At 55.4% G+C, this 22,984-nt stretch overlaps 9 protein-coding genes across 9 annotated transcripts; 4 read left to right on the forward strand and 5 right to left on the reverse strand.

The window, feature by feature from the left end:
• Positions 1-793: 793 nt before the first annotated feature.
• MYCGRDRAFT_65151 (ceramidase like protein) lies at positions 794-3,311 on the reverse strand (the record flags this gene model as incomplete). The annotated part of the gene is made up of 2 exons (XM_003857637.1): positions 794-905; positions 975-3,311. 2 exons carry the CDS (start codon positions 3,107-3,109, stop codon positions 794-796), a joined length of 2,247 nt encoding a protein of 748 aa, XP_003857685.1.
• A 182-nt stretch (positions 3,312-3,493) lies between these two features.
• Positions 3,494-4,114, forward strand: MYCGRDRAFT_83408 (uncharacterized protein; the record flags this gene model as incomplete). The annotated part of the gene is made up of 1 exon (XM_003855914.1): positions 3,494-4,114. One exon carries the CDS (start codon positions 3,494-3,496, stop codon positions 4,112-4,114), a length of 621 nt encoding a protein of 206 aa, XP_003855962.1.
• A 689-nt stretch (positions 4,115-4,803) lies between these two features.
• MYCGRDRAFT_88827 (uncharacterized protein) lies at positions 4,804-6,006 on the forward strand (the record flags this gene model as incomplete). The annotated part of the gene is made up of 1 exon (XM_003855915.1): positions 4,804-6,006. One exon carries the CDS (start codon positions 4,804-4,806, stop codon positions 6,004-6,006), a length of 1,203 nt encoding a protein of 400 aa, XP_003855963.1.
• Positions 6,007-6,498: 492 nt separating this feature from the next.
• Positions 6,499-8,004, reverse strand: MYCGRDRAFT_22912 (uncharacterized protein; the record flags this gene model as incomplete). Its single annotated transcript, XM_003857636.1, has 1 exon — positions 6,499-8,004. A coding segment is annotated over one exon (1,506 nt), but the record flags the coding sequence as incomplete, so codon positions are not given.
• Positions 8,005-9,308: 1,304 nt separating this feature from the next.
• On the forward strand, positions 9,309-10,181 carry MYCGRDRAFT_83409 (uncharacterized protein; the record flags this gene model as incomplete). The annotated part of the gene is made up of 1 exon (XM_003855916.1): positions 9,309-10,181. One exon carries the CDS (start codon positions 9,309-9,311, stop codon positions 10,179-10,181), a length of 873 nt encoding a protein of 290 aa, XP_003855964.1.
• Positions 10,182-10,539: 358 nt separating this feature from the next.
• MYCGRDRAFT_33142 (uncharacterized protein) lies at positions 10,540-12,256 on the reverse strand (the record flags this gene model as incomplete). Its single annotated transcript, XM_003857635.1, has 3 exons — positions 10,540-11,280; positions 11,337-11,382; positions 11,442-12,256. The coding sequence occupies 3 exons, from the start codon at positions 12,254-12,256 to the stop codon at positions 10,540-10,542; spliced, it is 1,602 nt and encodes a 533-aa protein (XP_003857683.1).
• Positions 12,257-14,487: 2,231 nt separating this feature from the next.
• MYCGRDRAFT_102083 (uncharacterized protein) lies at positions 14,488-16,545 on the forward strand (the record flags this gene model as incomplete). Its single annotated transcript, XM_003855917.1, has 3 exons — positions 14,488-14,907; positions 14,969-16,020; positions 16,084-16,545. 3 exons carry the CDS (start codon positions 14,704-14,706, stop codon positions 16,439-16,441), a joined length of 1,614 nt encoding a protein of 537 aa, XP_003855965.1.
• A 3,630-nt stretch (positions 16,546-20,175) lies between these two features.
• MYCGRDRAFT_19433 (uncharacterized protein) lies at positions 20,176-20,538 on the reverse strand (the record flags this gene model as incomplete). The annotated part of the gene is made up of 2 exons (XM_003857634.1): positions 20,176-20,387; positions 20,439-20,538. Coding segments are annotated over 2 exons (312 nt in total), but the record flags the coding sequence as incomplete, so codon positions are not given.
• A 1,262-nt stretch (positions 20,539-21,800) lies between these two features.
• MYCGRDRAFT_102085 (uncharacterized protein) lies at positions 21,801-22,387 on the reverse strand (the record flags this gene model as incomplete). Its single annotated transcript, XM_003857633.1, has 2 exons — positions 21,801-22,036; positions 22,093-22,387. Coding segments are annotated over 2 exons (261 nt in total), but the record flags the coding sequence as incomplete, so codon positions are not given.
• Between the last annotated feature and the right edge of the window lie 597 nt (positions 22,388-22,984).

Below are 22,984 nucleotides of genomic sequence, written 5' to 3' on the forward strand. Positions count from 1 at the left end.
GCTGCTACGCTTGCCGCTGTCTGGGAGCGAGTTGAGGCACGGGTTGTTGGAGCCATTTTCGATCTTGCTGATAGTGATGATTGGAGGTGAAGGCGTGTTTCGTAGTTGCTTTCTCCTGAGACACAGGAGTTAGACGTACATGTACGCTCGTGGTGACATTACCATGCCCTTTGTAAGGAGCACTACATAATGGGAACTGTAGTTCAGCGAGATGAGTTGGTTTCGACATTGTTGTATGCTTTGTGGCAGACCAATGTCAAGACTCTCTTTGTGTACGAGAATAGTCTGAGTCCACCACCTCAGATTCTTTGTTCATGACAAGGCTCTTGTCTCTATGTTCGGACAAAGACTCTCTCCTCATCAGTACATAAAGCAACGCTCTCCAGCACTCAGACTCTTCAACTCGCAGCACCACTCCTCCAACCTCCAGAGCAAGCACAACCATCTCTCTCCAGGTAAGTCCAGACTCTCATCCATATGCGCTGACTACCATAGGCAATCTTGTTGAGCTCAGGAGAGGCGAGCAAATCGTCAGCCAGGTAAGTCGTTCCAAACACCCGAAAAAAGCTGAACAGAACTTGGATTAGTGACATCGTGGAGTACGATACTCAACTTCGAGGACAACTGGTTGTGCTTGAGACTCGGATTGGAAGTAACCTATTTTTTCATCGATATCTACGCCGAAAGCGCGGAATCGGAGAAGACATAAAGAAAGAAGCTCAAGTCCGGCTCTACCCCGATTAGTATGTAATGCCCGCTATCCGAGCATATCGTATGTGTGCTGTACAGCATATTATGTGATGGTGAACTCCCCACTCGTGCCTTCAAAAGCATCAATCGAGCCAAGCAACGACTGCGCGTCACCATAGTATCGCAGTCTGTACTTTCCACGAAGATCAGGGTCTCTCAAGAACAACTCGGAGCGATCGCCATCCTGCTTGGCGCCCTCTCCACGCCATGCTCCAGTCTCCCACTTCGTCTCCCAACTAATGGTCACTGAACTCGTGCCAGCTACGGTCAGCCCACGGCTCCATTCGTAGACGAGACTCCAATCTGCATCGTCTCGGACTTGCTGCCACGACCCATAGTCCTCTTGCCATTTCTCGACGGCAGCGAAAGTCCCACCCAGGCGGAGATTGTTGCGGGGGTTGGCGCCGATGAAGGTTGCGGAGATGGTGTCGCCAGGGGCGTAGCTCTCTTCGACATCCGTGGTGCAATCGCCAAAGTTACTGAGCAGACCAGGAGTGTCGACTACGACTGGAGTGATGAAGCTCAAGCTTCTGTCAACATTGTTTGGTGGATCTGGCCCAGCTGCGAGGGCTGGCAGTCTAGCGGACGATGAAGAGAGGTATGGAAGGGCGGTCAACGTCAAGTTGATGTGGGCATCCAACGTCCAGGGTCCGTAGAGTGTCGACGCACCCTCGTATCGCTGGACGGAGTACTCTTCCGGTGTGACAATATAGTGTGTATAGGTGTTGGCCGGCCCTCCAAGGACCACGAAAGGTTCCTCGGACTCAAGGTCATTGAATGAGGACTTGGCGGAATCATGGATTGCAGCCCTCCATCGGCGTCCGGACATGGTTGTTGCCTCGCCGGGGGATACCACAAGGAAGAATTGACCGACACGGAGAAGTTGCACATCGACGATGTTCGGAGCCCAATCGTACGGGACGTGAGTTTCGCCGACATCGAGTAGGATCGGCTTTTCTCGTTGGCATTCCTTCTGCTCCTCGTTTGGAATGGCTAAAGCACCGCCAATTACCTTCCATAAAGGATTCGCGTTCGGATCGTTTGGCTGAGCTTGCTTGAAGTCGAAAGCGCCTGGGCCGTCGGACGTTCCAGCAGCAAAGGAGTAGCCAAGTGCGGCAGGGCAAGTCTTCACAGCAGTGCCGTTCGGAAGGTTGAATTCATAAAAGCTGAGATCTGCGAATTGATGCAGGCTTTTGACAACTTTGCCTCGAACAGGTTTGAATGCACTCTTGTCATCAAACAATGTCCGAGCGGCCGCGAATTGACGACGACCAATCTCGAACGCCGACGCCGTTCCGGCATCGTCACGTCCAAAGTATGGTCCGCGACCATGACACGGCTCGTTCTGGTTCCCGCATAGACTTGTTTCAAAGTCGCACATCTGGCCTTCCTGATCACCAGACTCACAGTACGCCCCAAGAACATTTGGCGTCGTGTCACCAACATTTGCCTGGCTGAAGCCCGCGACGAAAGCTGGATCCTCGAGGGAGTGCTCGAAAAGAATGGCGGCTACTCCTTTGTTGTCGCCAGTGACCAAAGTGTTGTTGGCAAGCATGCTCGTGCCGTGAACAGCAAACCAGGTGAAGACGCCGATGTCTTTCTTGCCGGCGGATGTTGCGTGAGAAAGACGAAGCGCACTCATCGTCTTGTCGACATCGTCCTGGTATTTTTCCCGCTCCTCCGCTGGGTTGGCGAGATATGCATACGGACTTCGGTTGATGTTTGCATCTTTGACATCGATCGTTCCAACGTGCAGGTAGCCAGGAGCGAGTTGATGGTGTGCCTGTTTGATGGAAGCAACAGCACCATCAACGATGGCTTGATAGGAAGGCTTATGGAAGCCCTTGGTGGACAGTTGGGGCAGGAGGTAGTTCAACCAGGCACCGGGTCCACTGTGGGAGTGGGTTCCGGTCACGGCAACATTGTGCTGACCATACAATGCGAATTCTCCTCCGAGCTCCTCGAGAGCTTGCAGAATGCCATACCGGACGGCTGTATCTCCAGATTGAGTGTCGAGGACCAGATACACAAAGCGATCCTTTGGCTGGACTTTGTCTCCGACGATGAAAGCTCTGGAATACAGACGCTGCCTCAGACCAGTTCCAGCCTGATTGACGTCGGCGTAGCCCATGAAGCCGATCTCGACAACGGGCCCTGTAATGTCGGCTTTACCAACACCAACAAGGTATTCATCTCCATCGTCGTTTGGAAGGTCGTGTCCAGACAAGACTCGAGGCCGCACCTTTTCGTCTAGAAAATCGAAAACTGGCGTGTCGACGCCGTGGTAAATGTTCAAAACGGCCAGAAGCATGAGTGTCACCGCGGCCAGCACGATGACAGGGAAAGGCGAGCGCGCCATGATTGTGCTTTGGGGAGCTTGTGGGTTAGGAGGTGTTCAATGCTCTCATGCTACGTGAGAATGGACGCTGCTGCTGTCGAATTGCATTTGGGTGGTGGCAACAGGTCGAGAAACCTCGCGAAAAAGAAAATGTGGGATGCAGTGGGCACCGTATGTGGGTGTTGGTAAGTTTAATGAGCCCGTCAGCTTCGTATACAATATTTACAGGGCATGTCGGTTGAAAGTCGAGACATGGTTAAGGTATGCCTGTTTGCTGCCGCCTTGAGTCGTTCCGGCCAACGATCCTCGCTAGCGTGGATTTGTGCGGGTTCACCCGTGGACCTCTTTCTTCACTTCGACAGAAATGTAGGTATGCTCACTCTCCTGCTATTATACACAACGACGATGCCCCTTATCCTCAGCTCCAGTGATGCGCTCCCATACATTGATGCGGCGCCATCAGTAGATGCGCTCGCAGCTGCCAATGCCTTGATAGAGGCTGAACTGGACCCCGAACACATGAACACTTCACACCCGTCTATCCCAGCTATGCGCGAGTCGAAATACTCGGATCTGATCGAGGCAGAGCATGCGCGCATTGCAGCAGGCCAACCCAAAAGCGGTGGATTGGATCTGAGTCGATACGAGCTGTTGGATGCGCCAGCTAAAGGAGACCTCGAAGCGTGGAAAGTCGCATTGCAAAAAGCGTACGCGAGCGCGGAATACTTGCGAGGGAGGGAGATCAACCTCAGCTTGTTGGAGACGTATGGCAAGAATGCGTGGTTGATCGGCAACAGTGCATTGGAAGACGAGTTGAGGGCTTTGGAGAAAGAGGTGGAGGCTGCGAAAATCGAAGGAGAGCAGATCCAGCAGTCGAGGCGCACTGTGCAGGCCAACGCCGCAGGAGAGATGCAAGGTCTGGAAGAAGGCTGGAAGACTGGTGTCGGACGAATGGTCGAGACACAGGCGGCGGGTGAGAGATTGAGGATGGAGATCTTGGAGCGCAAGAGGCAAGGCGCATCATGAGGGATGACGGCAGACCAAATACTGGACGTCAAGAGTTCAAATCGCCTCATTGAACATTCGTTCCAAGGCACTGGCCGAAGAATGAACGAGTCGCGTTTGCGTCACAGGCCATTGAAAGCTGCGGGAGACATCCTTCTAAAAAGAGCACGGCCTCTCGCATAATGCCACAACCTCGACCAGACATACGCCTCATGCGTCTCCGAAGCTCGGCAAACTTGCCAGACCTGGGCAAATCCCAGCGCGCAAGGCTACAAAATCGCCTTCGGTGCTGTGAAGCTGGCGCGAGGTGTGATAAGGGCCTGTCGCGGCCATGGGGATTGGCGATCGACCGAAGGAGTGCCGGAAGAAGTGCTGGAGATTCTACTCTACGCTGAGTCGTTGGTTCTGGCAATGATCGATTGGTACTCTTGAACGATTCCCTCACCGACCTATGAGCTTTCACATGCTGATGTAGCATTACCTCACTCGTGACCTCATTTCCAACGCCTGAAGCCTGGTATACTTCACTCTTTCACTTTCACATGACAAAGTGTCATTGGAGATCTGTCATGTGACAGCGCCGCCATTCACTCGATTTGACAGCTGACATCGACCTCTCACTTCGATTTCCAATACTACTTATATCAGCCTCTTCCCTTCCACCAATTCCAGACTCTGCCACCACGCCGCCAGCCAGCCATACGACCACCATGCCGTCCGCCAGAGAGCGGTCACTCCGTCAATTGACAGGTGCTAACGATTCGCCCAGGAAGCTTAGTTTCACCACCATCAAAGAAGCTAGAGCCAAGCTCCGCTCCACCGCGACCATCGCCGGCCATGCCATCAAGACCTTCGTCCGACCGATCACCGCCCTCATGGTCGAAGAGAAGACTCAGCCAAGAGCGGCCGCAACCAACCGCTTCCCTTCTTCGAGCCCACCCCTCGCACGCTCCAACTCTCTTCCCAGTCTGAGCGTCAAGCTGATCAAAGATGTCACCGCCAAAGCGAAGACCGCGGGCGAGAAGATGCGACATTCGACTTCCTTCGAGGGACTGGGCCAGCGACAACTCGTCAAAGATGCTACGAGCACACTCAAAGCCACGGGCCAGCGCTTCCGAAACTCGACTTCCTTCGAAGGACTCCGCGAGAAATTCGTCGGCCTCGGTCTCAATCCCATGAAATCCATCCAAGAAGAAGAGCAAGACCTCCGACCCTGCCAAAAAGCCTACCTCCGCAGCCAGAACCGTTCCACGACGACCCGCTCAACCAGCATCACCACCTCCCCCCACCGTGAACTGATGAGCATGTCCGAACTCCACTCCGACGCCCAGCGCGCATCCTTCCCCCGCCGCTCCACCACCACGACAACTCCCCCACGACGCCTTCCAATCGACCGCACCTCCATCACCACCCTCGCCATCTCCCCCCCAAACCCCACCCCAGCCGCCATCCTCCTCCACCACCACAACACCCAAACCCTAGCCCTCCTCTCCATCCTCCAAACCCTCCGCCACAGCGTCGGAGTCCCCTTCCTCACCCTCTCCCCCACCCTAAGCGCCGAATCCCTCACCCTAGCCCGGCACTGCATCGACTGGCAGACGCCCACGCAGCGCGCCCGTCCACAGCGAACGATCGTGCGCGTCGTGAATTCCATGCGCTTAGTCGTCTTCGTCGGACCGGCGGGTGTGTCCGCGGGAGAGACGGGGAAATTGTGGAGAGATCATCCGGAGGGGATCGGAGCGATTTTGGAGATGGCGTGGTTCACGGTGATGGGTCTGGGTCAGAGGGAGGGGAGGTGGGTTGTGGTTTTGATGTTGGATGAGGAGGATTTGTGGAGGGGGTTGAGGGAGAGGGAGCCCAGGTTTACTTTGGAGGAGTTGCCTTATGAGGAGGGGGAGGAGGAGGAGGATTAGGGAGTGAGAGGGAGTGGGACGGTTGTTTGGGGGGCATGGAATTTTTGCGTGTTGAGATGATTGAGGAGGTGTTGTGGTCTGGACGAGGTCGACGGGAGAGACGTTAGCTCGGCGTATGAGAGGTTGGGATGGGTTACGAGATGGTCATGACAGCAAGAGAGAAGGGGGTTCTCTCCAGCTGCAGCCAGAGTGTCCCCCCATCAGAGAGAGACTTCCGTCGGCTGCGACGGGAGAGGTCCACCTCAAGCTGAAGAGAAGAAAGGTCAAGACAGCGTGGATTTGTCGCGTGCATTCTATCGAGGGCAGGTTCAAGCACGAAAGTCCAACACAGCACAGAAGAACAGAAAATACGCATCACAGAACTCACAAGTTCCAAAAAAAAAAAAAAAAATCCAAGCTGGTGACTTCAATGTCTGTCATAATTCTCATTCAAGTCTGTCGATATCTAAAAAATCACCCCTTCTCCCCTCCCGCCACCCTCTCCAATCCCCTCTCCATCCCCTCCCTCCACCTCGGCCCAAACCTCTTCATCGCCCAGATGGTCAACCCCCCTGACACCAAACTAATCACCCCCAGTCCCAAAAACAACCAGCCATTCCCAATCGCCACAATCAACGGCTCGGTGACAATCGTCCCCACACAGCTGAAAATATTCCTCACGAAATTATTCAGCGCGATGCCGTGTGAACTCTTCCTCGGCATGAACTCCGTCAACATGGTCGTGACGAGCGCGAAGATGAGCATACTCCCCACGCCGAAGAAGAAATTCGCCACCATCGGCGCGGCGACGTTGACTTTGTATTCCGCGCACCAGCCGTAGGCGATCAGGGAGAGAGGGTAGATCAGCATACCCAGCCAGGCATTTTCTTTCATGCGATCTTCGGGAATGAATTGTAAACGCCCCTTTTCATCGTAGCGTCCTGCTTTGACCGCTTCCCGTTGCATGATTTTGTCCACCCATCGTCCGCCGAAGATGGAGGAGATGAAGTATCCCGCGGAGTTGGGGATGTAGAGACAGCCGACGATGATGCTGCCGTAGGAGTAGGGTGCGGAGGAAAACGTTTGTTGGATGGAGATGTTGAGCACGTAGAGGGAACCAAAGGTCACGGCGGCGTAGGCGACTAGGATGGCGACGGCGGGGAGTTGGAGGTAGAGGATGATTCGGAGGGGGTCGAGGAAGACGCGGCGGAGGATGAGGGTGTATTTTTTCGCTTTGAGAGCGACGGAGCGTTGGGTTGTTATGCGGGTGAGGGTGGGTCTGAGGGTAGAGTCGGGGTTGGGTTCGCTTGCTTCCTGCTCGGCGGCGGCGGAGAGAGATTTTCGTTGACGGAGAGTTTCGGGGAGGAGGAGGACAATGAGGATGAAGAGGAGCACGGCGAAGATGGCGAGGAACCATTGTGCTGATCGCCAGCCGAGGGTTTGAGCGAGGACACCTCCGAGGATGGGGGAGAGGAGTGGACCGCATAGTGGTCCGAGATAGAAGATTCCCATTGCTCGGCCGCGTTCTTTGACTTCCCATACGTCTGCGATGGTCCCTGCTCCCACGGCTTGAACACTTGCTGCTGCTCCGCCGGAGAGGACGCGCATGGCGATGAACATGCCGATACTCGTGCTGACTGCGGAGAGGACGTTGAAGACGAGGAAGAGGCCGAATGAGACGACGTAGATTGTTCTCCGGCCGAGGGTTTCCGAGAAGGAACTCCACCATAGTGGGAAGATGGACATGCTGAGCATGTAGAATGCCACGCTGAGATTTACGACTGTCGCGGTGGAGTTGAAGTCGCGGGCGATGTCGACCAGAGCGGGGAGGACGATGGACGAACCCATCGGTGCGGCGGACCCTGCTACCGCTACGATGAAGGTGATGGTCCATTTCATCCGCCGGGAGTAGTCGAAGGCATTGGTGATTTCGTTGATGAGGCAGAAGCGGGCGAAGAGACCGCGGCGGGAGGAGCGAGGGACGATGGTCGGTTGAGGGCGAGTCGAGCGGGTGGAGGATTGGGCGCGGGAACGGGTGCGGTGGGGTGGCAGTTGAGGGTCATGGTGGGAGTGGTCGGATCGGGTGGATGTTGATGAGTGGGTTGATGTTGTCGAGTGTTGACGGCTGCGGCGAGGTTGTTCGTCGTCGACATCTTCGAGACCGGGGAGTGGTTCAGGGGATTCTTTTCTTGAGAGGACGGTTGGTGGTGGATGTTGGAGTTTGGTGTCATCTTCGGAGGTGGATGCTGATCTGGAGGGCTCGATGTCTTCGGGGTGTTTTGCTGAGTCTTTCTCGGAGTCTTGTGCCATGGCGGTTGAGATGTGTTCTTGATGCAGCACTTGGCGGCTGTTTCGTTATCCTGGTGGATTTCGTGATATCAAAACTTCGTCGTCATCGATCGATCGTCCTAGACTGATGTTTGCCGTGAATGATGAGATGACAACACAGGTGCGTAGGAGTCAAGAGCATAGGTCGTCAATACAGCAGGATTGAAAGTGAGAAGAGATGAATCATAGCATTTTAGCGGAACGATAAGAGGAAAGAAGACATGAAAAACACCCTTGACCTGCACCTGCCTCTCACGCATGCATGTCGAGCAGGAAGAACGACAACGACAGCGACAGCCACATGTCCGGCACGCGGCACATTGTGTGAGCTAGATCGATGTATCGCACGCATCGCGGCGGATTTAGTGATGATAGGCCAGAGTGGACATGCCGATATAACCGTCTGGCCTTTTGCGATTGCTTGTTCCGAGGTCGGAGTGGGGAGGACTGGTCAGTGGTCGCTTAAGTCGGCTACCACTCGGGGGAGGGATGAAGACAGGGCTAGACTGCATGGCGGTGAGGTGGATTGAAGTATTGATGGACATTAAATCAATTGTGAATGATATCTTTGTTTGATGGTGTATATTCAAGAAGAAGTTGTCGTCGTGATTGAGTGACAGTTACACACGTGCACACCCCAGTAAACCTTCACCTCTTGTCCCTGGATCTCTGGAACTACATCATCATCCCGGCCAAAACATCCATGATCCCTTGACAAGAACCATCACGGACTCAAGCCCGGCAGCAGAACCACGACCTCACTTGTGCTGGACAAGAGTACCTTACTTCACCAACAAAGGACTCCTGAGACTTTGATCCCCTCATCAACGTAAACTCGGTTCATTACGCACAAACCCATGAACAAAGCCTTGCGAGCCCTGACACGATCCACAACCTTCCTTCCCTCGTCGACCACAGCCAGACTCCAGCCTTTCTCCTCGACAGCACGAGCATCCTCCTCACACAACCGCCCCATCCCCATCATCCCCACAAACATGTCCGCCTCCGCCTCCGCCGACCTCCACTCCACCGACCGACAAATCCTCAAAGAAACCTTCGCCAACACCGACCCCTCCACCCACACCTCCCACTGGGAATCCCTCTGGTCCAAATCCACGACACCGTGGGACCGTTCCGGCCCCTCCCTCGCCCTCAAAGACGCCATCCTCTCCAAACCCTCCATCTTCGGCCCCACCCCATCCAGCAAAGACCAATCCACCACGTGCAGAAAACGAGCCCTCGTACCAGGTTGCGGAAGAGGCTACGACGTCCTCCTCCTCGCCTCCTTGGGATACGACACCGTGGGCTTGGACGCGAGTAAAACCGCCATCGCCGCCGCCGAGTCCCTCAAGAACACCCTCACTTCCCAGCCAGACCCAGCTTACGCCCCTCCCGCGGAGTCAGACATTACACCGGGAACAGCGACTTTTCTCGAAGCAGATTTCTTCAAAACATTACCCTTGTTGCCAAAGAATGCTGAGGGAGAGGAAGAAACTTTCGACCTCATCTTCGACTACACCTTCCTCTGCGCTCTCCCGCCTTCTCTCCGCCCTGCCTGGTCGGCACGTTTACACTCCCTCCTCACTCCCGAGACAGGGCGGCTGGTGTGTCTGGAGTGGCCGTTGCATAAAGCTCCCAGCGAGGGTGGGCCGCCGCATGGGTTGACGGGGGAGTTGTATGGGGAGTTACTTGGTAAGCCGGGTGGGGAGGTGGAGTATGACCTCGACGGGGTGGTGGTTGTGGGGAGTAATCGTGGGAATGGGAAGGGGAAGGAGGGAGGGTTCGAGAGGGTGGAGAGGTGGATGCCGGAACGGACGCATGAGGCGGGGAAGGGGAAGGATTATGTCAGTGTTTGGAGGAGGGTGTGAACTTGTGCAGCGATGAAAAACTAGTATTTGAAAGGAGAAAAAGAGTGTCGAGAAAAGGAGTGCCAGTGTCAGGAACCCAGTTTTCAATCATGTTCTTCATATACCGTCTGTCGCCTGTGTCGAGTCTAGCTTTGGTCGTATCCAGAGTATTCAGGAACAAAAACGTTCCGTCTCGTCCCAGAAAATAATCATCATGCATTCATTCTGCTTTTCCATGCAAGTTCCCATGCAAACCCCAGTGTACCAGTGCCAATTCATGATGTCGGTTCTCTCCAACCTCAATCCCAATCCCATCGCTATGCCGCCAGAAAAACATTACCAATAAACCCCATCCCCCCCTCCTCAATGATACCACCCCTTAAACCTCCCTAACCCCCATCCTCCCCCCCTCCTTCTCCACCTCCTCAACCCCACCCCTCTTCTCATCCCCCTCATCTCCCTCCCCCTCCTCAATATTAACCCTCTCCGCCCTCCTCCTCGCCTTCTCAACCCTCCCCTCCCTCCTCCTCTGATCCTCCGCCATCCTCCTAATCAACCCCGACCGTTCCCTAATCTTATGCCCGTATTTATAAAAAATAAAAGGAATCGGAATACACACCGCCTCAATCAGCCCCAACAGTGTACCCGCCCAGTTCGCCCCCAACGCAGCATAAAGCGCCGGACCCGCCAACGGCAACGTAGCGCCCATCACGCTCCTCAACACCGCGTTCCCAGCGAGCGCGGACGCCGCGTAGATCCCATACGATTGAACGAGGTAATTGGACGCGTAGATGAAGACTCCCGCGTTACCCGCGCCGAAAGGGATACCGGCGAGGATGGGCCAGATCCAATGGACGTCTGGGGTGCAGGTCCACGAAAACCAGATTTGTCCGACGGGGATGAGGATCGCGGCGATGCAGACTACGCTGACCATGGCTTCGGGGTAGGGGCGGTTGGTGAGCGGGTCGTGGGCGTGGGCGTTGATCATGCGGCGGAGGAGGGGCTCGGAGAGGATGGTGAGCATGCTTCCTAGGCCGATGCCGGAGAAGGCGAGGCCGGAGATGCCGGGGGACCAGTGGCGGAGTTGGGAGAAGACTATGGGGTAGGCTACGAAGCAGAGCTGGGAGGGATGGGGTTAGTGAGTTGGTGGAGGGAGGGGGAGGCAGGGGGACGAACGTAGAGGACGCCGTAGACTAATGCGATGTAGAGGTCCCAGAAAAGACTGTGCACTTTTCGTTAGCAAATGCTCTGCATCAATCGAGGTTCCGCAGGAGAACTCACCAAATCGGCTCCGTCACCGTCAACACAAAAGGTCGACTCAGATTCACCTTCAACAACGGCAAAAACTTCTCCTTGTCGTCATACCGACTCCACCACTTCTCACAATCCTCCTCCTTCCTCTTCCTCTTCGCCCGCCCCCTCAAAATCGCAGGCGCATACGTCTCCGGCACCGCCGCGACCAAACACCACGCCACCGCACTCACAATCACCACAACCCAATTCGTCCACCTCCATCCCATGTACTGATACACGAACCCTCCAACAACGGGCCCAATCACCGGTCCGTTCATCGGACCTATACTCCAGATCGAGAATGCCAGCGCACGATGTTGGTCGTCGACGATGTCATTCACCGTTCCGGGAGCGTTGGAAATCATCGCCGCCGCACAGAATGCACCGATGAATCGATTCACCAGGATTGTTGCCATGTTTGTCGCCACGGCACAAGGGATCACAAAGAGGATGAACAGCGCCATGACGATGAGGTAGATGGGTCGTCGACCATACATCTCCGACAGAGGAGCGAGCACCACCGACCCGCACGCCATGCCGAGGAGGTACGTCGTCACTCCCAGGATACCCGTGGATTCGGAGACGTGGAACTCCTGCAGCATGCCTGGTATGGCAGCGGTGTAGGAGGTCGAGTACAGAACCACGCAGGTGGTGGCGTAGGAGAAGATGGCGACGACGACGGATTTCTTCCATAGTGGCCAGGCTTGGGCGTTTTGAGGGTCCGAGTCGGAAAAATCGACTTCGTAGGCGAGATCCATTGTGGCGGTCGTGTTGGTTGTGTTGTTGGTTTGGGTGCGGTTCATCATGGTGGTTGTGGGGACGACGCCACCGATGGCGTTGGAGTGTGTACGAGAGAGGTCGTTGGCGGATCCGGCGTAGTCGCGGCTGTAGCGGGAGTGGTGAGAGTGGTGGGTCCTGGCAGAGGCGATGGAGAGAGCGTCGGAGTGGGTGGACGTTCTGGAGAGGGAGTCTTCGACGGTCATGACGGAGGAGCGTCGGTCGACCTTGGTGGTGGAGGTGGTGGACTTTTCAGGATCCATGGCGGAGGTGGGTGGCTTGTCGGGGTCCATTGAGTTGAGATATCGAGGGACAGTGTGTGTATGCTCAACACCAGGATCCAGATATGTCTGTCAGGTTGATAGTCGTAGGTTCTGCTCAGGTCATGAATGAACTCGCGGGATCCACAGCGGGATTAGATGTTCGTAGGACTGCAAGTGAAGTCGAAGATGCTTGATGATGTACGCCCAGTGTGGATATGCCAATGTAGGAGATGTGGGCGAGGGATAGTAGGAGACGAGAAATGCACAGGTAAAGGTGTGGAATGAGAGAGGAAGAGTGTGCAAGAATTCCCTTACAGAGGAGGATGAGGATGTTCAGTGATAGGTCTCATGAGTGCAGTCGATGCAGCTGCGGTGAAGCAGAGAAAGAGAGGTAGAGGAAAGACCCTTTCCACATTCTTTCCCCACGCCTGCCCCGAAGAGTGGAGGCGCTTTTCTTCGCATCGCATATCCGCCGGCAGATGGAGTGGAGGAGTTTGCTGGGCGTGCTTAAAGTGGGACACTCTTGTATGTCCAGCACAGTGGGATGGACTGCCTGCATGCGATGTCGCCTCGAAGACAGGGATATCTTGAAGACATTGTTGATCTGCCAGTCCCGTCTTGCGATGTCGAATGTCCATTGGAGCCATTTCGCTGCATGTCAGTCTCCTGTCACACGATCAGTGCAAAACTCCCATCCGGATAAAGTCTTGCAAGCCTCGAGTCGAGGCGGCGCGATAGACGAGACAGGCGCGCGCCCAGAGCATCGGTGGTAGTGGAGCAGTGATCGGGAAGGACGTGCCGTTGTAACCGATCTGCCATGCTAGTGCTGCATGGCAAGAGCTGGGATGGCGATGGGGGAAGATTCAACCTCGATCTTGACAGCCCCCTGCCATGCGGAACGCTCGCGTGATTCGTAAGCTGCTGAGAATACTGGTCGGTCACATGCTGTGTTCATGGTAGAGATTTGGGTGAGTGGACACGACAGGAAGATGGAGACAAGAAGTCTCATCCAGAAGACCGAATCAGATCCTGGTATTCTGAGAAATGCACTGCTGTGCTTCGAGCCCGCCATCGACCACTCTTCTTCTTTCCTCACAATGGACATTTGTTCTCATCGAAAGTCACGGATTTCTTCAACGTTCATGTTGCGACAATGCCATCGACAGCCCGGATGTGGTCACAAGAGACAATGTCTTGGGACCTGTTTGCGATGACAGCTAAACCTTGGGACAGCAAGATGTCCAACCAGCAATACACGCAGAGCAAGATTGGCAGATTCTCCCGCTGGAGAGCTGTGACTGATCTGTTCTACGGCGGAGTACTTCTAGTTGATATATACACCGGAGTCAGGTCCTCTCTCTCAGATCACCTCAAGCGACAGCGGAGCAGAACGGAGAATGGCCGGGCAACTGGGTGGAATGTTTCGGATGCTCCCTCTCGGCCGTTGCAGGACAATGCGGAGAAGAAACTCACATGCAAAAGAGCGTCTGCTGGGACTGACAGAAGCACAACTCCATTGCACGACATATTCAGCGAGGGAACATGGCTGCGACGGTTCATTCTCATCTGCCATCACTGGACATTCATTACCGTCTTACTCAGCATTTCTTTCTAGACCTCGGGCAACACTTCCAAACAACCGAAGCTCTCATTGTCTCTGGAGACGGATCGGGCCTGTCCGCCGAGTCTATTCCAGCGATACCCAGTCAGCTTCCAGACGTCCGCTCATCCGAGGCTCTTCTGCGCCGCATCAACGCATGTGCTTCCTCGGTCGAGCGAAGGAATTCCACTGCAAGACTCACAGAAACGACCATGTCGGCCCAGTCACAGTCACAAGTCGGACGACATCGGAGCATTCCCATAGCCGCAGACGGTGCATGACTGTGCCGACGATTGTCTGCTCCCACTGTCAACGAGGTATATAGTCAAAGCCACCGCCCGTTTATTTGCATGTGACGTGACGCGAGTCTCGATCATTCCCCTCTCTCCACCAAGACCAGACCTCACCTAGGTTACCGTCTGCAAACTAAAACAACCATCTTTCTTTCTTCTTCCTGACCGCTCTACCTTTCTTCCTCCTCACACCACATTCATCCCTCACCACAACCACCACCAGGAAGACCGCAGAAGGCCAATCCTACACGCTGGCGGAACGATTAAAGTCCATTGTCTCCTCCATCTCCAACGCCGTCCATCAACACACGCCCAGCATGTCCGGCTCCGACGCAGAACAGGCCAAGTTCGAGGCCGAGGTGAAAGAGTTGAAGCAATGGTGGCAGGACCCAAGATGGCGTTACACTCGCCGTCCCTACACCGCCGAGTCAATTGTCTCCAAGCGTGGAACCATTGCCATTGAATACCCCAGCAACCAGATGTCCAAGAAGCTCTGGGATTTGGTCGAGACACGCTTCAAGGTGAGATTGAGGATTCATACCAGCCAGAAACTGAGCATCACACTCTAACACATCAAACCAGAACAAAACCGCCAGCGCCACCTACGGATGTCTCGACCCAGTAATGGTCACTCAAATGGCCAAGTACCTCGACACCGTCTACGTCTCCGGATGGCAATCCTCCAGCACGGCCTCGGCCTCCAACGAGCCCGGTCCCGATCTTGCCGACTACCCATACACCACCGTCCCCAACAAGGTCGAGCACCTGTTCATGGCCCAGCTCTTCCACGACCGCAAGCAGCGCGAGGAGCGCCTCAGCACACCACCTTCGCAACGCTCCAAGGTGGCCAACACCGACTTTCTCCGCCCCATCGTGGCCGACGCCGACACCGGTCACGGAGGTCTCACCGCCGTGATGAAGCTCACCAAGCTCTTCGTCGAGAAGGGTGCGGCAGGGATCCACATTGAGGACCAAATGCCCGGCACAAAGAAGTGCGGCCACATGGCGGGTAAAGTCCTCGTCCCCGTCAGCGAGCACATCAACCGTCTCGTCGCCATTCGCGCCCAAGCCGACATCATGGGCGTGGACCTCCTCGCCGTGGCCCGCACCGACTCCGAAGCCGCCACCCTCCTCACCTCCACCATCGACCCCCGCGATCACTCCTACATCCTCGGCGCCACCAACCCAGCTCTCCAGCCTCTCAACGACCTCATGCTCGCCGCCGAGGCCGCAGGCAAGTACGGAGCCGAACTCCAAGCGGTCGAAGACGCCTGGAACGCTCAGGCGGGGATCAAGCTCTTCCACGAAGCCGTGGCCGACACCGTCAACGCGGGCGTGCACGTCGACAAGCAGGGTCTGATTGACGCTTTCAACGCGCAGTCCAAGGGCAAGTCCAACGCCGAGCAGCGCGCTCTCGCCAAAGGTCTCACTGGTGTGGACGTCCACTTCGACTGGGATTCCCCCAGAACCCGTGAGGGATACTACCGCTACCGCGGAGGTTGCCAGTGCGCCGTCATGCGCGCGAACGCTTACGCTCCGTACGCCGACATGATTTGGATGGAGAGCAAGCTGCCCGATTTCGCGCAGGCGAAGGAGTTCGCTGAGGGTGTGCACGCCGTGTGGCCCGAGCAGAAGTATGTCTCCTCTCACTGCATCTTCCCAAAAGTCCCCCTCATCTTTAACTAACGATCGCACAGACTCGCCTACAACCTCTCCCCCTCCTTCAACTGGAAAGCCGCCATGCCCGCCGCCGAGCAAGAAACCTACATCAAGCGCCTCGCCTCCCTCGGCTACTGCTGGCAATTCATCACCCTCGCCGGTCTGCACAGCACGGCCCTCATCTCCGACCGCTTCGCGAAGCAGTACGCCCAGAACGGCATGCGTGCCTACGGCGCCATTGTGCAAGAGCCGGAGATTGAGGAGGGTTGTGAAGTCGTCACGCACCAGAAGTGGAGTGGTGCGAATTATGTGGATGGTTTGTTGCAGATGGTGCAGGGTGGTATGAGTTCGACGAGCGCCATGGGAGCGGGTGTTACGGAGGATCAGTTCAAGTAGAATTTTTTGATGGAAGAGAAAGAGGGATATTGGGTATTTGTGGAGGAAACTTGGAAGATAGCGAGGTTGCATGTAACACAAAATATCGACCGTCAAGTTTTCCGACCTCATCAGCTGGACAAAGCTGTTTTCCCTTCTTCCGACGGAAATATCCCCATCCGCGGCATCAACGCAATCCCCACCGGCAAAACAGCCATCCAAAACGGCGCCCTGCAAAGGGTCAGTCAAAACGTCGTCCCATCGCAGCAAAAAGCAAACAAGACAGATGAGGGATGGAGAAGAAACTCACGTCACGACCCCCGCGAAAACCATCCCATGTCCCTTCGGCCACGCCTCCCTCCCATTCGCCTCTTCCTCCACCTCCCTCGCTCCGAGATACAACATCCAAAAGATGAAAAGTCCCCAGCCCCAGATTATAGCCTTGCCGGTTTCGAGCATGAGGAAGCGAAAGCCGGGCCAGAAGGGATCCGAATGATGCCGGAATGTGAGAACCAGGTGACTCGAGACGGTGAGGATGAGCAGTAGGGTGAAGATTGTCGGCAAAGCGTAGAGATGGGATGGGATGTCGCGATGGAGGTGTGGCGAGGGTTGTTGTTGTTGTTGTTGCTGTGTGGTCTTTGGGGGAAGGGTGTGGAGGTCCCAGATGAGCTGGTAGGTGCAGACCAGGAGGAATTTGATGGTGAGGAGTTGGAGGGTGAAGAGGAGGTGGAGGAGGGCCACGAGGAGGGGGGTGAGGATTCGCATTTTCGGTGGTGGTGGTGGTGATGGGGGGCGTTGTCGTTGATGTGAGGGTTGGATTGAGTTGCGTCCAGTTGTGAGCGAGATCGGGTTGCGGACGGTTTTATTGTCGGTCTGTGTCTCTTGGGGTGAGAGCGGTTGGCTGGTTGATCGGATTCGAGTGTGGTGGTTATTGTTGTCGTCTTCGAAATGAGTGAGGTTGCGTGGGTTTGATCAGACGTTGGAGGGTCGTTGTGTGGTATCGTGAGGTGCTGGGCTTGGAAGATTTGTGTTGTTGTGACGGGAAGGCTTAGGCCTGAGCAGTCACAAGTTACGAAGGGGCACTCATAATCCGCGGAGGGACTACTTCCTGCTGTTCGCACGAATCGCGCTTACCCGAGAACTGTCACAAATCAGGAGCAGACTCACAACAGGGCATCTTCACATATCACTCAGCAGAGCTCATCACAGTCAACTCAACGCCAGTAGGTCATTACGATTAATACTCCCAGGAAACCTCTGGTCAAAGTCGCTCTCAACTCCTCAACTCAACCGTATCCCTATCCAGCTCCCGTTCCACTACCGACACCACCTCCTCCGAGCCCACCCTCCAACCACCGACTCAGATTCCTCCCCGCACAACTAACCCTCGCCCTCATCCTCCTCCTTCCCGTGTCTTCCACCTCACTGCCCATCCTCCTTTCCACAACCCCAGCCCGTCCTTCTTCCAAACTCCTCGAACTCACACTCGGGATGGTACTCAACCTCCCCCTCGTCGTTGAAACCGGCATTCCACTCACGAGATTCAGCATCGCCAAACTCCTCGTTCGGTCCGCGGGTGCTGATGCTGACTGGGTCTGTTCCGTTTGAGCGGGTGAGCCGATTGGGGTCGGTGCGATGATGGTCGGAGAAGCGGGTGTGGGTCGAGGTGGAGACATTGGCGGCGGGCCAAGCGTTGTTCGAGGCGGAGATGTCGGTAAAACCGGCGTAGCCATGGCAGGGGAAGAGTGCAATGGCAAAAGTGCGGGAATCGCCTCTCTCTCAAGCCTCACTGCACTTTGTCTCGCTCTATCATATGCATATCCACACCCGACCACAGGACTGGGCCGTGAAATCGCTTCTCTTGACATCACAAAGCTTCCAATCCTCGGCGGACTGACGAAACTCCCTGTATACGGAACCGGACTCCCCAAGAAACTCGACCGTCCCTCCGGGCTAGCGACGCTCACTCGTTGTCGATACGCCGTTCCCGGAGCCGGCATCTGTGCTGAGAATCCTCCACTCGGCGACTCCCGGATTGAGTCCAATGGGAGACGATACGCTGGGACGGAACGAAAGGACGTGAGGGATGTTGCTGTGCGGTTCGGTGGCAGAGGGAGGACGGTATGCGGAGAGGGTGACTGGTGGTTCGCAGGAACCGCTGCAGGTGGTGATGCTATCGGAGGAGGGAAAGTGGAGCCGCCAGGTATGGGAAAGGTGTTGACGGGTCCAAGAGTCGGGCTGGCGAAAGTGTAATGTGAAGAGCCGTCGCCTGAGGTCGGTGAGTTTGGACGGGAGGGATTGAGGGCATGATGTGGAGAAGATGGTAGAGATGGATAGACCGGGTGAGGGAGAGGGCTGAGATGAGTTATCGATGACGAGGACGAGGCCTGATGAAAAGGGTTGGAGGCGAAGTTGGGTGGTACACGCGAGTCGCTTTCGTTGTCGAGGATGAGGGCTTGGTCGGAGATTTTGTTGGAGACATCTTGACCAATGTCGAGGCTGAGAGATGCCAGTCAGTACTTAGGTTGTGGAGATCTGGGCGATGAGAGGGATGATTCGATGTTGCTCGTGAGATGTCATTATTACATGGACTTACGTGCTGGGACCCATCCATCCTTTTCCTTTCGCCTAGACGAGGACGCCACTATTTGACACCCACTTTAGCCCATCGCCCTCTAAAATCTATACATGTCATGCATGCGCAAAAATGCAATCATATTGTGAGGGATCGCAATCCATCCTCACCAAAAGCAAATGAACACCGCAAACGCCACGAGACAGAGCAGCATGGGGAAGAGAAAGCCGGTCTTGATGTTCTGTACATCTCTGTTCGCTTTCACTCCGGAGGATGTCTTCGTCTCGCTGGATGACGCCGAGTCGCTGGAAGCCGTTCCACTTCCGCCGCCGGTCGACTTGGCGGTTGATGTGCCTGTCTGACCGCCGGATTGAGGGTTGGCCACCTTCTGACCAATGGTTGGTAGTGGAGCATCGGGTGCGATGTCCCACAAGCCTTTCGTCACTGATGGACACGCAGGCGGCTTTAGAGATGGCGAGTAGGCGTTCTGGGAGACGCCAGTCGGGGAGAGCGTAGCCCATTGCTTGCTGAGGTTCTCAAAGTCCGGCACGATGGGAGTTGGGGTGCCAGCTCGAACGAAGCCGCCTTCGATGTTGTCGCCAGTGGCAGTCGGATCCACTGGTGCGCCGTACTGAATCAGACCGTAGTTGTTGGCCTCCTCAATCCACTCATAGATGATAGCGCCAGACCAAGTATCGTCCATGTCCTTGCCCAGAATGGCAGACTGATCTTGGAACGTGCGCGGCTTGATCGTGTTGCAACCCGTCTCGGAGAAGAAGATGGGAATGTTGTACTCGCTAGCATTCTTCTGGAGGAACTGATATCCGCTGACCTCAAAGGTTGAATCCCCGCACCACTCGTACGCGTTCAAGCTGAAGAAGTCGATGGAATTGGAAACGTCGTCGCCGCAAGCCAGGTAGTTTTGCAAGTTGGGACGCAGTTCACCAGAGTCAGTGGCAGAGTAGCCGACAGGAATTTTTCGGTATCCCTTGCTGTCACGGTAGGCTTTCATGTCCCGCGCGGCAGCCTTGACGTACGGAGCAGCGACACTATCAGCGCCGACGTTGAGGACCTCGTTGCCAACGAAGAAGCCGGCCGTGTTGTCGTAAGTGTGGAAGGCGTCCATGACTTCGGCGTAGCGATCATATTGGGTTTGGTTCCATTGTGGCTGACCGGCGGTGGGAAGAATGTAGGTGTCGAAGGTATCGAGATCGAGGAAGACGTACACACCGGCGTCGGAGAAGGCGGACATGCACTCATCGTGGTTCGCAGATGGGTCGACGTGGTAAACACGGATGGCATTGGCGCCGAGAGTCTTCATCAAGGAGGCATCGAGTTTGCATTGGTCGGGCGTGGCAAGAGGATCGTCGGGTGTGAGTTGGTAAGCGATGCCTGTGATGTTGTTAGTATTGATGAGATGTGGTGGAATCGTGGTTTCCATACCTTTGATGAACCATTGTTTTCCCTCGCTGGTGAAGAATTTGGCGCCCTTTGCCTCGATGGTGGGAAGAGCAAATGCTGAGACGAGCAGCGTAGCCAGCAAGAGGATGAGTCGGGACAACATGGCGGCGGAGGAAGAGATATGCAATTGGTGGGAGTGTGTTTTTGGGAGGCCCGACGAAGTTGAAGAAATTGGCAAACCAACGACGTCGTGAAGAAGTCGAGCGTGGTTGTCAAGGCAAGGCAAGGCAGACCCGAAGTGGGGATGCGAGGTGATGTGTTGCAAGGTGCGTGCTGCAGATGGAGACGTCGAAGCGAATGACGACGTTGTTGGTATGGAGACGATGAGAAGAAAGAGGAAGACGAAGACGAAGATGAAGTGAGAAGGAGGACAGACGATCCAAGTGTGCCTACCTCATCAACACACACTCACATGCAACGCAATCCAATGCGTCTTTCCTGCATTGCACAAGTAAAAATCCCGCCCAAGAGCAACAAACGCCGCAATCGCAATCCACCGCTGCCCTGTTTTGGCTGCACTCGATATCAGAGTTCCTGCCCACCTGCCCACCCGGCCTGATCTTTCATAGGCACTCGCGCAATCCTTAGTTCCTTCCTTCCCGTCCTTGCCGATATGCACCTTACGTCGAAAGCAGTGAACGTGCAAACAAAGTTCCGTGCGACATGTGCGACCCGTGCGACATTTCCCAGACAAGAGGCGCTGAGACCGGCCGCCATTGAGATGCTCATCACGGAGGGCTGCAGTAGATCTGGCAGGACACTGCAGTCGCCCGTCCGTCAAAGGGCGGAACACTGCAGGATGAGGGTGATGGAGAGGAGAAAGTGGGATTTCAAGTCGAGACATCCTGGTTTCGAGCCGCCGCCACTTCGGCTGGACTTGGTGGCGGCGTAAAGCTTGTTTGCTGGCGGAGCTTCTTCGATCGACCTTGTCTTGTACCGTTGCACGTGGGCTCGTATGCAATTCATGAAGACAAAGGAGTGAATGTGATGGTGATTCAATTGTCATGTCTACGGACGTCTGCTGCGATTCGGTCTCTCCATCTTCTTGGTACGTTTCTCCATTGTGCTCTTATCACCCATCAAACCCTATCAAAACCCATGTCCGGATTGAGGTCCAGCGCTGTTTGCTCGCACACTCACGTCACTCCTGGAGACAACCTACGGGAAGAAGCATGTCTGCAATGTCACGCAATGTCAAGCATGGACGTGAACGAGGGCGCAATGTCAGACTCTTGACCCGAGAGCCTGGCTCGTGGATGTTCCAGTATGAGCCGGGAAGGAAAGGGAGATTGCACGCGAGGCCGACTGTGCATGAATGTGCATGAGCGGACATGCAGCAGCCATATCGTGTTTTATATATGTCGATATCGTGATTGACTGAGCGAATGAACAAAGGATGCAATGCACAATCCCGGCGATCCGGCCTTGCACACGGAACAAAGAAATGTTCCTCACAACCATCCATCACCCTAAAGCCAGCTCTCTTGTCGGTACGTCCGGCGAGTATCAAGACTCCATCGCAGCTGCCGCCGAGTGGAGGTCCAAGACGAAAGAGGTAGATCCAGAGAGCGTGATTTGCGCTGCCGACGAGGTCAGCAAGTGCAAAAACAAGAACATCGGAACGGAACAAGCTTACCATCGATACATGAGGTCGTTGACCATTTCTTAACAGCATCTGCAGTTTGTCGGGTGCCTAGGACAGCCGGTCATGCCGGGACCGTAATAGACGAGAGGGCAGCAGTTGCCTCGGCCAGCAGCCCGGGCCTCGAGGGACTGCTCGACGGCGTTCTCATTGAGTTGGACCGCGGCAGGGGCGGCGACGGCCGTGGCGGCGAAGAGGGTGGTGAAGATGACGGAGACCTTCATTGTCGTTGTGTTGTGTTGTTGTGTCGTTGTGTCGGTGTTGGATTTGGGTCTTGGTCTTTCCAAGGGTGATGGTCGGTGGAATTATTCGAATAGAGGTTGCAACTTGTGTTGAGGAAAAGACTGGAATGGAGCCGGGCATCGGGTGCCCTTTTGTGCTGCGAGGAGGGAAACTGCGGATGAGCGAATGGCGCGGAAACAGAAGCATCATCCCCTGAACGTCAGCAACGGAATGGCTGTGCAAAGTCAATTTCAGAGCATCTCCTGATGCAAGCTCATGTACAACCTGGCGCACTGCCTGCCGGATGAGGGCGCAAAGGTCGGCACAGGCGTGGGACGTAACAGGCTTACCATTCACCATCGGTGCGAGAGACAATGGTATTCTTAGCAGCAGCATGTGCAGCTTCGAATATAAACACAGTGATGGGAGACGGGGTGGACTGGGCAGCAGTCCAGTACTTCGTGCCGGGCGGGTGACTGTGATGGCGCCCTCCTTGTGGTGCGTAGACTCAACAGCGGCCGGCGCCGCCGGGAGGGGATTCGAGTTGTGACGGTTAGTGAGATTGATGTGGCAGATTAGATTGAAGCCTCATCACCGGGAGGAGGGCATCGAGAGGGGTCGCTGTTATACTTTGGGAGGCGGCATGGGTTGATCGGCAACTGAC

The sequence above is a fragment of the Zymoseptoria tritici genome, chromosome 1 (genome assembly GCF_000219625.1).
Source record: "Zymoseptoria tritici IPO323 chromosome 1, whole genome shotgun sequence".
Taxonomy (NCBI): Eukaryota; Fungi; Ascomycota; class Dothideomycetes; order Mycosphaerellales; family Mycosphaerellaceae; genus Zymoseptoria; species Zymoseptoria tritici.